Source organism: Camellia sinensis, chromosome 5 (genome assembly GCF_055761805.1).
Source record: "Camellia sinensis isolate YWXY chromosome 5, ASM5576180v1, whole genome shotgun sequence".
Classification (NCBI taxonomy): Eukaryota; Viridiplantae; Streptophyta; class Magnoliopsida; order Ericales; family Theaceae; genus Camellia; species Camellia sinensis.
Genome location: NC_138965.1, coordinates 161,565,485 through 161,582,312, shown reverse-complemented (window position 1 = coordinate 161,582,312; position 16,828 = coordinate 161,565,485). Strand labels below are relative to the sequence as shown.

The window sequence follows — 16,828 nt, the reverse complement described above, 5'->3', positions numbered from 1 at the left end:
CTAACAATTGATAAGTTTCTTCACTTTCAGCGGCTCTACTCGCTATTGCTCTAAACATGGTCATTAATGACCGATATCGGTCACTTTGATGTAATTTGACATCAGCCTTCACTTCATACCCACGTCTATCTTTCACTCATTCAGCCCTTGCTTTTTTAGTCCATCGTTTGAGTATATACTGTGGAGGAAGTTCCGTTGCATTCAATATATCTCTAAGCACCTTGACACAATGTCGACATAATATGCCCTTCACTTCAAACTTCTTGCAACTACAACTCAAACAACCCCCTCTATCCATTGTCACAATCTTATCTTTTTTTCCCATCTACCATTGTTCTTATTGTGAATATGGTGCTCTCACCATCATTAGTAGTGCCTATAATGGATGCTTCAATGGACTGCACATACTCATTTTGGAATTCCTCAAAAATTGTTTTCGTGTAAATCTCTGCCACTTGCTTTAACATCAAAGTTGGAATTGAAACCCTCGGCAATTTTTGGGACAAATTATACTCGGCTTCCAATTCCTTATACCTCTTCTCATAAAGCACCCTCTCAAAATGCTTGAAGAACTCCATCAAGTTATGGTCACAATTCAGATAATCCTTCAGTAATGCATTAAAGGATTCACTAAGTTGAGTAGTACTCATTCCAGCTGCCCAAGAATTCATAATATATGGCCATCCCCATTTCTCCTTCACACGAAAAGTCTAGTCCAACCAATGATTGTCGAATGCATCATACTTATCAAGCATTTGGTCCCACTGTATTTGGAATTCTTCATCATCATCAATGTCATACATAAATTTTGAAAACATAGCCTTCACCCCTACATCATCGAAAACAGAACTTACATGCTTGACAGCATTTTGCATCAAATGCCACGTACAAAGACAATGGTTTGTATCGAGCATGACAATTGGAATGGCCTTAGCCATTGTAGCATCTTAATCTGTGAAAATAGTTTTCGGATCTTTGTTTGACATTGCCTCCAAAAAAATTTGAAACAACCATGTAAAAGATTCAGCAGTCTCATCATACATCAACGCTGCACCGAATATAACTGTTTCTCGATGATGATTAAATCCAACAAATGATCCAAAAGGTCTATGCTCGTTATTTAGTTTGTAAGTAGTGTCAAATGTCACTACATCACCAAACTGAGCATAGTCCATGATCATTTGAGCATCAGCCCAAAATATTTTACTTATCTGCTCATCACAATCTAATTGGACTGCATAAAAAAAAGATGGATTTTCCACAGTTTTCTTACGAAAGTAATGCAACACACTACCTGCTTTGCCATATTCCAAATCTTTGTCTCTTCGATCTTAGGTAATTTTTTTGGTCCAATTTGGTGAAACCAAGTGATGGTCTTCCACCAGATTCCCTACCAAATAGTTCATAAGCAGACCTAAGAGGAATTCCAGATTGTGAAGCTAATTCTACTTCAATTGCTTGGGTGGTAGATATTTTTCTTTGGGATGGCAACATATGAATGCAATCTTGAGGCACAAGATCATGATTATGATGTTCAACAAAATCACAAGCAATATATTTTCCTGATATTCTATCTAACTTGATACTAAATCGGGCACCACAACCACATCTTACCTCTTGTCATGGATTTTTGACAAGTGGATCTCGTTTGTCAATACCCCGACTTCCCTCTTTGTAACATACAAACGTACGTGATGTTATCTCCTTCGTCTGTCTATTCTTGTTTGCATAGGCCTTCCTAATACTAAAGCCCACATTTCCCCCATACTTATTGTAAAAGTGATATGCGGCTTGTTCAGAGTCAAATGGCATTCCCACTTTCGGCTTCCAACCACAATCATCAACAATATTATTTTCTTCCATTACCTACAATTCATATATATAAACCACATTTATACTTAATTGCAGGTTCATATATATAAACCACATTCATATATATAAATCACATTTACCTACATTTTATATATATAAACCATATAATGGAAGCAAATTACATGAATCCACAACTAAATTTATGAATCTGAAAATAGATCAATGTGATTAACTATATATATAGAACATAAAATTTCATATGAAAAAATCTGACTTACTTCACTGACTGAACCCATTTCATATGAAAAAAATTGAATTAATTGATTTCAAAAATCTGAATTTGAATTAACAGATTAAAATCTGAATCAAATATATTCAAATCAAATTTGAATTAACATGGGTTAATCTGAATCAAATTTGAATTAAAATTTGAATCAAATTTGAATTAATCTGAATCAAATTTGAATTAATTTGAATAAAAAATATTAAAATCTGAATTTGCATTAACAGATTAAACCTAGGCAACAGATTAAAATCTGAAATGGGTTAATAAACCATCTATTCATATATACATATATATCATAACAAATCTGAAACAAACAATAACAACCATATATGCATATATACATATATACATATATATCTATGAATCCCCAACAGACTAAAACTTTAATTTGTGAATCAATAACAACCATCTATGAATCAATCTGAAATGGGTTAAAATCTGAAATAAATCTATACATATATACATATATATATATATATAGTATATATATATATAACAGCAAGATAACATTTTTCTATGAATCAAACTGAAATGGGTAAATCTGAAATAAATCTATATATATATATAACAACAAGATGATAAAATACACCTCGCTGTCGCCGCAATGTGGCCTTCCCGCCATCGCATCGCCGCCGGACTCACCATCGCGCTGCTTCTCCATCTCTTTCGCGTCAGTGCCTCACTCCGCCTTTTCAATCGCCTGCCACGATGCCTCTATCTCTCTGCTAGGGTTCACTAACTCAGATAGATGGTGCAAAGGCGAAGAAGACGATACAGAGAAAGAGAAAAGGGGGGAAGGACGACTCAAAGAAAGAGAAAAGGGGGAAACACGACTCAGAGAAAGAGAAAATGAGGGAAACAAGGGAAATCTATTTTTTGAATTAAAAAAAAAAACGTTTAACACAAAATGACGTCGTTTTCTATAGCACTGCAGGAACCACCGCAGGAATGTATGGCAGAAGATCCGGACTCTTGTTTGCTGGTTTTCCTTTTGGGGAAATGATGGCATGTTGCTTTTTTGTTTAAAAAATCAGTCGGTGGGTGTTTGGGAGGTGAGTTTTTTTTGTAAGTTTTTTTAGTTGTAGGATATTATTAGAAAATTTTTGTTTTTGTGTTTGGAAAAATAGTTAGGTTTCTTTGTGGTTGGATGTGATGTTTGTGAGAGAAAAAATGAAATGATTATGGGGTTTGATGTGATATTTTGTTTGGATTTATTTTTTTTGGTTTTGTAAAACATTTGTCTTGTAGTGAAAAAAAACAAAAAAAAAAAAAATCCAAAAACCAAGTTCCCAAACACCCCAATGTGTTTGATTTTAATTTTTTGGATTTAATTTTTTAAAAATTAAGTTTTTTGTTTTCTATATTTTTATATTTTTAGCGAATATTTTTAAATTTTTTAGTAATTTTTTTACTTTTTTAGATACACCTCATTTAGATATATCTAAAAAGTAAAATATTTATTAAAAAAATATTTTAAAAAATTAATAAATACACAAGAATACGAAAAATGTACAAAATTTTCATACTTTTTTTTTTTTTGTATTTTTGGTATTTAGTGAATTTTTTAAAGATTTTTTTCACAAATATTATATTTTTTAAGTATATTAATGGTAGGTGTGTCTAATTTTTTTTTTAAATTTCTTAAAATATTAAAAAAATTCAATGAAAAAAAAAAATACAAACAACAAAAATTTTAATTTTTAGAAAAGTGAATTTTGAAAATAAGAACCAAATTTTCGTTTTTTGTCAAACATAATCAGACAACGAAAATAATGTATGCACATACTTGTTGCATATATTACATAAGGTGGCCGTCTGGAGAATGACCTCAATAGTTTAGAGTGGTCGTCCTAAGGGATGTTTTGATCTTGGTTGAGATTGTGTCAAAATGGCTTTGCACTATTGTAATGTGCCAAAACATTACCTAGGGGAGAAAATATTACAATTTGAAAATATGATTGTTCGGAAATATTTTTTTTAAATAATTTATTATATATATACATATATTTTAAAAATAATTTAATTGTACATTTTTTAAAAATATATTTGCAAATGTCATGTCAATATATGCAATATATCATAAAAAGATTATTTATTCATTTATCTATATTTATAATATATATATATATATATATTTTTAAAAATAATTAAGTTAGTTTGATTGATTAGCTAAAACAAAAAATATGATTGAAATGTATACTAACTAAACTAATTAGGTAAAATGAAGATGATACTTTTATGTGTACTTTTACAAAAGGCATTTTGCCTCTTAGCTTTAGACATGCTCTTAATGTATGAAAAACATCCACTGTACTTGATATTTGATATATGGTATAATATTTTGTGAGTAAATTGTGAATAATAACAAATTACAAAAAATTATTGTTTCAGACTTAACATAATTGAGTTTCAAATGGTTCGGTCGAGTTTAGTTTTATCATTTTTGTGATTTGGCTCAGTTACAAATCTAATCTTAAGCAACAGTTTGGGATTTAATTTTTTTTTATTTTTATTTTTTAAATAGAAGCAAATCGAATCATGCTCACTTTTACTTCTGCTTCTACTTCTACTTCTACTTCCTCTTCTACCACTCCCATCGCTCCCACACACAAGTCGATGTTTATTACACACGAGTCAATGTTTATCATTTTACACCGGCGGTGGATGTTTATCAGTCTACATGAAAATTTCAATAATGCATAACAAGGAAAAATCAATTAAGATTACTTTTTTTTTTCTTCTTCTTATTCTTCATGTTTGGTGTGAATATATTATTACCACAAAAAAAAAAAAAAAAAGGGGAAAAAAAGAAGAAGAAGAAGAAAAGAAATACAATGGAGCTCAGTGGAAAACCCTGAAGGACAAATGAAAGCAAGAAGCTTATATGTCCAAAAGACAACCACTGGCAAACTTACCAGCTAAATAAATTGCTTATTAACTTATTTATTATAAATTGTAATATTATTTCTTTATTTTTTAACACATATTTTCATAAAAAGTTAATAAATCACTAAATAAGTCATACGGATTGGTTTTATAAATAGGAAAATGCTATGGCATGAATTCCTTTAGGGGTGCATATCATACGCACTTTACTACAAAATGTACAACTTCATTATAAAATTTCATAACATTAATCATAAAATGTGTAATTTTATCACAAATTGACGTAAGTCACAAGCTTTTGCAAAATCAACTATAAAATTTTTGATATTTTGTTACGCCAATTTATGACGAGGTTACAAATTTTATAATTGATGTTAGGGGTGCACACCATAGAATTTTTATTATAAATAAACTAAAACCAAATCATTGCTACAGTTTCATAAACGTTTAAATCAAATTGAATGAAAATTTTGAAATCAAATTAAACTAATCCATAAAAATGTGAGGCGATTTGATTTAGAATCATAATTTTTATAATTTTTATCATTATTTACAATATGATCATGACATGTTCAAACATAAAATAATATGTTATTTTATAAACAATAATTATTCAAATGTAGGTTAAATGTAATTATATTTCATTCATTTTTTTCTTTTTAAATTACTGTCTAAATCTATGATTTAAATTCCTTCCGTGTTTCAAGTGAAAATTACATCACTATAAACAACATTGACTGACATATATATTTTTTTTGGAGTCAGTTTTTGTATGATTGAATTTTTTTTGAATGTACTCTCAAGGTGATACTATTATACTCTTAATTTTTGTATAATTAAATTTCAGTCATACTAAGATCTTTTCACACTTAATTGGTTGATTGACTATGGTGATTTTTTTTCCAATAGATAGGATAATAATTACATTATAAAAAATATGTATATCATCAAACAAACAGTTACCTAGCATTATGGTGAAATTGGATATCCAACATTTTGTTAGGTTTTCTTTAAATGAGTCTTTGATTATTTTATGGCCTTTGGATAAATTTCTTTTATTTTAAGCCTTATTTATAGGTTTTTATGGCCTTTAGACAATAATTTTGTTGCATAGAGTTAACTCAATTGTGTTAACTTAGTGAGTTAGCTCAAATTCTAGAAAGGCAACTAGGCATGTTGCATTTAGAAGCTTGCTAGATTCTATGCACTATGCATCTGCAGAAGCAACGTGCAAGCAAGTTGCCATGGCCAAGTTACCAAATTATCCCCAAAACATTGTGTATAAATAGGGTTCAAGGAGGGAACAAAGAATCAGGTGAGTGAAGAGTAAGAGCAAGCAAGTGAAGAGTATCAAGTCTTTACCAAGAGTGGTAGAAAGAGAGTGAATAAGGTGAGGTTGAGAGAAAGAAATAGCCTTGTAATTTCTCTATTCAGTTTAGTAAAAATTCCGCTGCTTGTGGACGTAGATGATCTGTTGAACCACATAAATCTTTGTGTGTTCTTGTTTGGTTGCTTGTTTGTGTTTGTTTTCAGGCCTTAGACACAACAAATTTTTGTTTTATATAGCGATCTTGATTTAGACCCGACCCACTTATTATCTTTGAATCCGAGAAACCATATTCGTGATGGTTGTTCCTTTTTCCTCATGTTGGTTTTGGCTTGTTGGTGTTGACAGTGTCTTCTTTTCCTTACCTTGTTCTATTCTGGGAGGTGTCGACACCTTCTGGCTGCTATGTCCTTGGGTGGCTACTGAAATTTAGGGTCGACACCAATGTCAACGCTTGCTTCTTTTGTTGGCCTCAAGGGTCGACACTAGTCTGGGAAGGGTCGACCCTTGTCTATTGTAGAATCTGAGGTTTGCTTGCTGGAATTTAGTTTTGACACCTTGGGTTCAAGGGTTGACACCTTGCCTACTGCCTAACACAAGCGTCTCAGCTTTCCTTTTTGAGGGTTGACACCACTGTCGCAGGGGTCAACCCCTGTGACTATTTTTTCTAGATTTTGTTCGGCTTGGGCTCTACTTTTTAGAAAGTTTTGATTTATTCTTTCATTTGACATTGGAACTACTATTCTACTAATACCTAGTCACTATATATAGACCCAAAGTCTTCTTTTCTCATAAGTTGTTTCTCTTTTTCCCTCTCTCACCCATAACTCTCTCTTTTTCTCTCAACATTCACTTTTTCTCACTTAAATCCTTAGATCTACTCACTTAGAGGTGTCTTCTCACCTCAATCATTTGAGATAAAGTATAGATTGCGTCAAGAGCTTCCCTTTGATCCAAGTGATTCGTGATTTCGTTGACGTTGAGTTTTTCTAAGTTCTTCTCTTTCACCATTCTAAGCTTGACGTAAGGATTCTTCGCACCTCTTTATGGGTTTTAACTTACCTATTTGTTTTTATAAAACCACCTTGCGAAAGAAATGGACTTTTGAACAAATCCTAGATTTTGGGTTTGAAACTTAAAAGAGGGGTTTTCAACTGGTTTCATGGAAATGATTATGGGGTTGGAAATAAGGTGTAGAGGTGACAACATGGTTGGTTTTGAAATTTGGAAGAGGGGTTTTGCCCTAAAAGTTGATTTCGTATAAATAATGATATAGATGTTGGATTATGGAATTTAACTGTTATTGATTAAGATGGTTGAGTTGGGTATGTATTACCACTCGCATCTCAAGATTTGAAAAGTTTATCTTCATGGAAATTATTTTATCTATTTGGAGATATTTGTTTTGGGCTATCGATGGAGGATAGGTATGATTGTTATAGAAATTGCATGAGGACTAGGAGAATGAAAACTATTTCTCATCCGTTGTATCGAGCGTTGTCATACATTTACACATTTGTAATAATTACATTGTTTTGAGAAAATGGTGAATACTTGGTGAATCTGGGTAGGGGGTGTGGTTACTATGATAAGTTGACCTGTGTGTCCTTGGTAAAAAACCAAAAACCTGTGCGGATAGGTATCGAGTCTTCTAGTTAATACCGGTAAAAATGACAAAAAAGTAATGCTTATATAGCCTGCTAGGGGTGTGCACGGTGCGGTTCAGGCGGTTTGAGAGTAAAATTACAAACCGAATGGGGGGTTAGCGGATTGGCGGATTGACAAATTGCGGTTTGGGCAGTTTTTGGCGGATTGGCGGATTGAAAAATATTCTAACTAATTATCATACATTTGCATAATATATAACACTAATTTGTATAATATTTTTTAGATATATAACACAAAGTAATTTTACATAATATGTTTCATATATATAACCACTAATTTGTAATAAATTTCACATTTTAAATCTTCTTCACACTCATTTTTACATTGATATTTCATTGAAAGTTAAAAAATTTATATGTATTAACTTTAGCGGAGTGGAGCGGTTCGGTTGGCGGATTATAAATTTTAAAGTTTAAACCGTGGTTAGTGGTTAGAGCGGTGCGGATTGATGCGGATCGGTGAGATTTTAGCGAATTAGGCGGTATTTTGCACAGCCCTATAGCTTGCTAACAAACACATACCTAAAGATTCAAACAGTTGTATTCACAAACTAGTTTCCATAAAAAGGAAAGTGTTTCATGAATAGTAATATAAACCTGGCATAAGGGTGTAATTTTGGCCCGGTCCGGCTCATTCGGGCTCGGGTCGGGCCCATGTCGGGCCTTGTAGGCTCCCGCCAAAAAATCGGGCCGGGTCGAGGCGGGCCAGCCCACGGGCCAGAAAACTAGGCCCAGGCTTTAGCCCAGGCCCAGGGGTATTCGGGCTTTGGGTGGGCTTGGATGGGCCTAAACAAATTTTTTTTTTAATTTTTCCCACCGAAATTTTATTATTTTCCATTAAAAAAAAGGGCATCGGGTGGGCCGGGCTTTTGGGCAGACCTTGAGCGGGCCAATGGGCCGAGCCACGGGCCGGGCTTCAAAACAATGGCCTAGGCCCTAGCCTAAGGCATCGGGCTGGGCTGGGCTGGGCTTGGGCTCGGCCCTTAATGGGCCGGCCTACCTCGGGCCACGGTTGGGCTTCGGGCCGCCCACGTGCTACGGGCCAAAATTACACCCCTAACCTGGCATGGCATGGCATGATTTAAAAGAGATACAAAATGTTTTGTTATGAGCATTGTATGTGCATTTTACCTTTATAGTTTTGTTAAGATTCATATGTTGTGTTGAATTATTTATACTGAGCTTTAGCTCACCCTATATGAGAGAAACATTTCAGGTGCAGATGATATACATCCACCAAAGTAATAGCTTGGAAGGACATGGAGCAAGAGCTTCATTTTGTTTAATTGTGTATTTGTTTTGTACAAGCCAAGGACTTTTATATGTATTGGAATTTAAATCCATTTTGTTGTAATCAAGTACTAACTTGGAAAGTTGTAAGCCTTTAGGACCTTCTCTTATTTGTTTACCTTTCATTTTGTTCCTTACCATGTATCACATGCTGTAGATTCAGAGCTAGGTTTATAAATGTATAGTTACATGTGTTACTCTTTTATATAGGAAATTTAAATTAATGGAAGTGTTTATCTCTTCATATGTCGTCTTTTAATCACTATTGTGGATGAGTTGTTATATTTAATTCAGGGCGTTACATTTTATTTGAGTTCACTGACAAGAAGTATATATAAATATATGAGTTAATAACACAAATAGTTCACAAAATATCTATTTCATATAATTTTGATCTTCGATGTTTTAAATGTATCAATTTGGTCTCCAATTTATTAATTTTATCACTAAAAGGCCATTACTTCAATTTCTGTCTACAATTGATAACAGAAGCTATGACATTACCTATGACACTAAATAAGTTTGGACTAAATTAACACAATTGAAAATATTAAAAGTCAAAATGAAACAAACAACATATTCTGGAGACTATTTTTTCTTCTTTCATTAATTTTTAAATATAATTCAAATCACAAAAATAGGTATAAATTAATCCCACCCATTTCTATAAATTCGAACACTAAAATTGTTCGTAGTACGATTTCAGTGCATATACTAAAATAGGCCAACTCCAATTTCACGTTACATTAAGGATTTGTGTTTGAACTTGGCATTCACGTTTTAAGGCCCACTCCATAAGAATTGGGTTTTTATTGCTTTAATTAATTTACACAATAATAAATTTTTATGTCATGTTTTGATTATAAATTTGGGTAAGAAATTATTAAAAAAAAAAAAAAAAAAAGCAGAGAAAAGGTATTGTAGACACCCAATTTTTGACCGACCTTAAGACTCAGACGTCATCAATTGAGCGCTCGGTGATTGCGCATGTTGTGCTCGTTCTAAGATTTTGGAGTTTCGGCTGAGAGCCTTACTGCCGGACCTCGGGACCCTTTTGTGTTTTGTCTTGGTTTGCGAACCAGGTCTTGTTTTCTCTTCCCAAAGGGAGGGAGAGGTCTCGTAGACCATCTCTCAGTGGCCGTAGGCTACTTTTCGTGGTCGTAGACCACTGTTCCCGTTTGGAGACCAGTTTTCAGTTTTCGAAGCCGTTGGCCGTGCGCCTCGGTTCGGGACCGTTTAACTTTCTCCGTTTGCTCTGATTTTTGGCACACACCTTGTTTCCTTTCTCTAGAGGAACACTGTGGCCCGGGAGACCACCTTCGTGGTCGCACACCACTTTCGATGCTTAACAGTCAGCTTTTGGGGTCTCCGGCAGCAATTTTTGGCCTCCGAACCTTTGTTTTACATCTGTCTTGGTTCATTTTTGGCATGGACCCTATTTTCATTGTTTGGAAGGTGGTACAAGGGTAGGAGACCACCTTTTTTCCTTGGAGACCACCTTTCCCCGGTCAGCCGGTTTTCTTGTCAGGTAAGTGGTCTCCCTCACTTTTGGGCCACAATAACTGGTCTCCCACCACACCACTTGCTTGCTTTGAGTGTGGAGACCACCCTAGGAGGCCAGCGACCAGCTTGAACCTTTTGAGCTGGTCGGCCGACCAGGGGGAGTGGTCCGCCGACCACCTGAACTGGTTGGTCAGCTTTCTGCTTTTCTGTCTCACTGAGTCGGTGCCAGCTAGAAGCCACAGATTGCATCCTCCATACACATGTATGGAGGATGTTTAACCTTGGTTTTAAGCTTCTTGAAGAAGCTTTAGACCCTTGGCTCTATAAAGATGTCACGACCCCATTCCACCCCTAGTAGAATGGTGCCAAGATGGCCAGTAATCCGAGATTACCGAAGGCCAACTTTGAAATTTCACACACAATCAGAGTATTATATATGGGGCTAACATGTGCAGAAGCAATATATATAAATTTAATTAGTCCATAAGAGCTGTGCATAAGTTAAAAGGAATGGCATACATCTTTACATAGCTTTAATACAACAATGAAGTACAAAATTACATCTTGACCAAAAGGCTTCTCAGCCATCAAATACAAAATACAATGAAATACAACTAAGAAGCATAATCTTCAAGATGCTGCAAAAGTGCAAAATCCAAAACAAGTAGCAAGTATATCTAGGCGTCACCGCCGTCCTGCTCGTCACCTACATATATATATATATATATAAGGAGAGGGGTGAGTTGGATACACAGTGAATGGTACAAATAATAAAGGGGTTTACATGAATGATATCCGAAATCTTTGTCAAATCAAAGCATAACACATCTTGTACAAAATCCAAGGGCAAATCAAGTTTATCTAACAAATCTTTCAAGTCTCGACAATTAAAGTCTTTCAAGGCTTTCAAGTTCCAAGGAATGACATTAACAAATGTTGTGCTACAAATGCTTATAGTCCCCTAGCACGTACGGACTTTTCAAGATTGTCATTCAAAACAAGACACTGTTTCTCATCTCGGGAAGACATGCTGGGCGACTATCAGGTCTAGGTCGAGGTTCCACACCTCCTTGCCGAGGTGTTGCCTCGATGGCCACATTCAAGGAAATGAGGTCGGGAAAATCTGGGTTTCCCTCTCTTGAAGAACTGTCATGAAGAACATGAACATGAGGAAGATGAATGCAAGACCATCATTTGCTATTACAAAATCTGAGATTTCATACTATGAATTCAAATACATGAACCTGGGTACCCATATTCAAGGATCTTGCGAAAACAGACACAAAACATGAATTTTAAGGCAAACTTTCGGATCAAACAAGACTTTTTCTTCAAAAACACATTAACACTATCTTCTCTTTCTAAAACCACTTTAAACCAATGCATAACATGCAGAACAGGTTTGATCGTGCAATGTAGCTAGATAATTAACAAGAACAACAAGGGTAGGTCAAGAATCTAACCTTAATACACGAATATAACGGTTAGATCTCTAAGAATCAAGCTCGAAGATCCACTCCTCCACTCTAAAACTCCTTCTTCCTTCTAGAGCTTCTCTCTCTCAAGGCAAAGATATGATACAAAATGATAGGTTCTACTCACTGCCGGCTGATTTAACACTCAGCTCGGACACGTGGCAACGGCTGGTTGGTTTTCCTCGAAAAGGTGGCTGACAGACCAGACAAGGTATGGCAAAAGGGTGTTTAACAAGTAAAGCGGCATGGCATTCTGACAAGGTACTGACATCGGGTGAAAACATCGGCTCCGGTAGGTGAGGTATCTATGATCCCAGCTAGGACGGACAACACTTGGCCTAGCTGTGCCACACCTTGGCCTAGATGTGCCACACCTCGGTCTAGGTCGTACCAATCCGGAACAAGATCACTTGGGTTCAAGGATAACATCTCGACCTAGATGATACACCTCTTAGCCTTGATGATACACCTCGGCCTAGAAAATGACATCTCGGCCAATATGCTAGGACGAAGGTAGAGGTCAACCAAAGTGGTTTCAAGATGGTTCTGGCTTTAAGGTGACCTCGGCTAGACTCACCAGAAAAGAACAAGACTCAACACGTAAATTTCACATAAGTACAAACCAAGACAAAAATCTCATTCTAGTTGAGATAAGCCAAGAAAATTCACTACTGCAACTTAGCAAAACAAGATTATACAAATGCTCATGCCCGAGGCTAAGGTGGGGAATGAGGGTCACTACAAAAGGGAAGGCTCCTCTTCTCTTGCAAGGGTTCAGAAATTTGCTAAGGCTTATACATACACCCCTCTCTATATCTCTATATTTGAGCTCCAAAAGTCCTTTGTTCTTGGTCTATTGCATACCATCTCATAGCCTAACCCTTCCACCATCAACCTAAGCATCTTGGAGGCCATTTTTAGAGGTTGAAGGGTTGCATTTTTGGTCCAGAAGCTGCTGGAGTTCTTGGCTACAAGGGTAACACTCTTATTCCCTCTTTTGGTCCTCATTTTGCTTCATCTTTTAGCCTTACTTGCAAGAATTTTTGGGCTTTGTCATAAACTGAAAAAAGTTTTTTTTTGAGGTCCTTTACATGTTTGTTTAAGGTCATTTTTCTGTTAGGGATCGTCTACCCCCTTGCATGCTTCATTCCATCTTGTTTTGACCTATGCCTTAAGCCTTTGCATTGGCCTTCATTTGGCCTCTTAGCCACTAAAATCCAGTGGATTTTCAGTGGCTAACATGTGTTTTTGAGCACCAAAATCAGAGAGGGGTGACCCTCTCACCCCTTGCGTTATTTTCTAGCATATTTGGCCTAACAAGGGAGCCCATGTGTGCATGCTTCCAAGCCATGTTTCAGGCTATTTTTGGTGAGTTTTAGGACCTGCATGAGCTCTGTCTAGAGTTGTTTTTGCCATATTAGGTGTCCCTCTTGCATATGTAGAATAACCCTCTTCATAGCATATCAAAGGAGCCTATACTTGCATGCTTCCTAGCCTCATTTCAGGCCCTTTTAAGTGAGTTTTAGGGCCTTCATAACCTCTGTCCTAAGGTGATTTTGTCATTTTGGATGTCCATCTTGCATGTGTAGAACAACCCTCTTTATGGCTTATCAAAGGAGCCTATCATTTTTGCATGCACGGACCATATTTCAGTGGGTTTTTGGGCTTTATTTGACATGTCATACCTCTGAATTTTTCTGGTTTGGTGGTCTGTTGATTGCTTCATATACTTGTAGTGTAAACCCTATTCACTAGCTTATATTGCATGCTATTTTGGTCCTTGATTCTAGCACTTTTTGGCCATGCTTTAAACTGGCTTTGTGCATGTTTTGGACTGCCTTAGCTCTATGTTTACACCTCATGGTCGAATGATGCTTGCTATGCATGGTTGTAGTTCAATACTCTTGCCTAGCTTTGTGTTTTGGAGCCTATTGCATGCTTATGTTGAGGTGTTTCCATGTTTTGGGGCCATCGTACATCATATTTTAGAGCTTACATGTATGCCATATTCCCATGTTTTCCACTCTTTAAATGCGTTTGAGAGTCGTGCTTGTTTGCCTCGTTTTTGGACCATTGCGTGAGCTTCATTTCCATGCCTTTTGAGCCACCATTTTAGTCCATATTTGCTATTGTTTTGGCCTGCATAGGGGCTATTTGGGGGTGGTTTTTTCATTTGAGCATCGCTTCGCATACCTCTAGTGTAATGTGCTTCACTAGTTTCGGTATTCGGGCCATCTAGCATGCATTGTATGAAGTGTTTGCATGATTCGGGGCCATCTTGCATGTCATTTCAGAGCTAGAAAATGTATGATTGTATGCCATATTTCATCCCTTGCCATGCTTTGGTAGAGTGGCATTTGATGCCTTAGGTTCGGTCCCTCGCATCGGGCATGTTTGCATGAGTGTTCCTGCCTTTAATCTCATCATGTTTGGCCACTGATTTGAGTGTGGCTGAGGTCCATTCATTTTAGTTTAAGTCCATCTTGCATTGTGTATGCCATATCCATGTTGTTGCATGCTTGATCGTCGCATTGTGTATGCCTTGATTATGCCTTTGTGTATGTCCATCGTTATGTGTGCATTGCGTATGCCATATAGTTTTCATGTGCATTGAGTATGCCATTGATTATTTCTTAGCATTGTGTATGCTAGTAGCATGCTTGCATATCATCATTTGCATGTTTGCATCATTTAGTTGCATTACATTAGGATTGTATGCTATACATTAGGATTGCATGCTAGAAGTTGCATTGTGCATACCATTCTTGTTTCATCATGTTTGGGATAGGAGTTAGCCCAAACACGGGAAACGAGGAACGTTTCATACTCCAAGTGATGAAACGTGCCTCGATTCCCGGTCGCCGACACTCTTGACTATCCATGACAGAGTTGTTGGCTTTAGTTGCTTATGTGTGCATTCATGTCCCATTGAGTCGTGCAATTCGACTTCTCGGGTATCATGCATCAGGATGCGTGATTGGTGACCCGAGGGTCGAGGACTACACTCCCTTGAGCTTATGAAATGACGAGGAGAGTGGTCGAGCACACATTTGTTAAAAATACCTTGCCATGCCTCCCAATTGCTTTGTGTTGTAGAAAACCAGAATCCAGGGGCAGAAAGTGGTCGGCCGACCAGGTTTTCTGGCAGGCTGACCACCTTTTTTGGTCTCCACCACAAAGGGTGGTCGGCATGTGATCTCCCATGCCATTGCCTGGTCGGCCGCCCTCCCACAACTTCCCAGAGTGGAGTTTCAGCCTCTTGGAGCTTTGTGCAAGTTTCTGAGTTCAACTACAAACAAAGGCGAGTCGAGACATCGCGATGGATTTCCCGATAAGGCGACTCGAGCATGCATGCATCTTTCATCATTCCGAATAGAGCTGAGGCAGTCTACTTCATGTAGCATTGCATGCTAGCTTACTCGCTTTCTTAGTCAATTTGTTAATTAGCTAGTGTTGTGTAATAATTAGTGTTATCCCAGATAGGCAACCTAAGAGGGGGGGTGAATTGGATTATTAAAAATTTTACAATATTAAAAATAACACAATATTCAGAATTTTAATAAATAAAAAAAACAGAATAATAATTATCAATATAAAAGTAGAAGAGATAGAGAGAGAAAATCAAACACTGCGATTTATAGTGGTTCGGCACGCCAGGCCTACGTCCACTCCCCAAGGAACCTCCTTGAGAATTTCTTTACTATCAATTGAATAAATACACCACCAAGCTTGTGGATTTGGCACAGGACTTACTCTTATCTATTGAGCCTCACTCAACAATAAATGTCTTTCCCTTACAAAATCTCTCACAAAAATAAGGAATAAGAATAAGTGGTAATTGAACCTACTTTTACAATAATTCTCTCACAAAGAGTAGATATGAAAGTGTAAGAACAAAAGCTAGACTTAGATCTGAAAGTGCAAGAGAAGAATACAATTTGGAGCTCACAGAAAATTTTCTCTTCAAGTTCTTGATTTTTCTCCACATCCAACACTTCTATTTATACACAAAAATATACCCGTTGGATGCTCCTTGCTGACGTCATGGCTTACATAAGCACGCTCCTGACGTCATGGCTTACATAAGCACGCTCCTGATGTCATGGTTTACATAAGCACACTCTTGATGTCATCGCTTACATAAGCACACTCCTTGATTTTGAATAGTCAGCAAAAGATAAAAAATAAGACTGATTTTTTCTTTTTATTTTTTCAAACATGGAGCCACCATATTTGTAGACAATTTAATACAAAGTTCACAACTTTCAAACGAACAAATAATTTTATCCATCTAGTTTATAATATATATATATATATATAACTCCATATTTTTCTTCTTATTTGATTATAATATGATATAATCAATGTAATGCAAAAAATTTAATAGCGCACGTGATGTATTCTATTTATATTATATGCAATATATATATAATGTTCTAATCAAATATTTGTATACAGAAAAATCTCTTTAAATGATATTTATGATGGATCTGAAAATGTATGTCATCTTTAAAATATTGTATATGTTGTAGAGATTTTAAACTAAATATATTCTACCACTCCATATTAATTTTGTCAACAC

At 36.0% G+C, this 16,828-nt stretch overlaps 1 protein-coding gene across 1 annotated transcript; it reads right to left on the bottom strand.

Annotated features, from left to right (window-relative positions):
- Window positions 1–947: 947 nt before the first annotated feature.
- On the bottom strand, window positions 948–2,759 carry LOC145791832 (protein FAR-RED IMPAIRED RESPONSE 1-like). Its single transcript, XM_082872278.1, has 4 exons — window positions 2,688–2,759; window positions 1,684–1,866; window positions 1,295–1,390; window positions 948–1,211 (listed from the first exon to the last, which is right to left on the bottom strand). Exons 1-4 carry the CDS (start codon window positions 2,757–2,759, stop codon window positions 948–950), a joined length of 615 nt encoding a protein of 204 aa, XP_082728404.1.
- Between the last annotated feature and the right edge of the window lie 14,069 nt (window positions 2,760–16,828).

Excerpts from the sequence above, each read along its gene's own strand:
- LOC145791832 (XM_082872278.1), bottom strand. The coding sequence starts at position 2,759 with ATGGAGAAGCAGCGCGATGGTGAGTCCGGCGGCGATGCGATGGCGGGA. Across the intron at positions 1,867-2,687 it reads CACATTGCGGCGACAGCGAG|GTAATGGAAGAAAATAATAT; the intron begins GTGTATTTTATC and ends TATGAATTGTAG. Across the intron at positions 1,212-1,294 it reads TTTGGAATATGGCAAAGCAG|ATAAGTAAAATATTTTGGGC; the intron begins GTAGTGTGTTGC and ends TGTGATGAGCAG.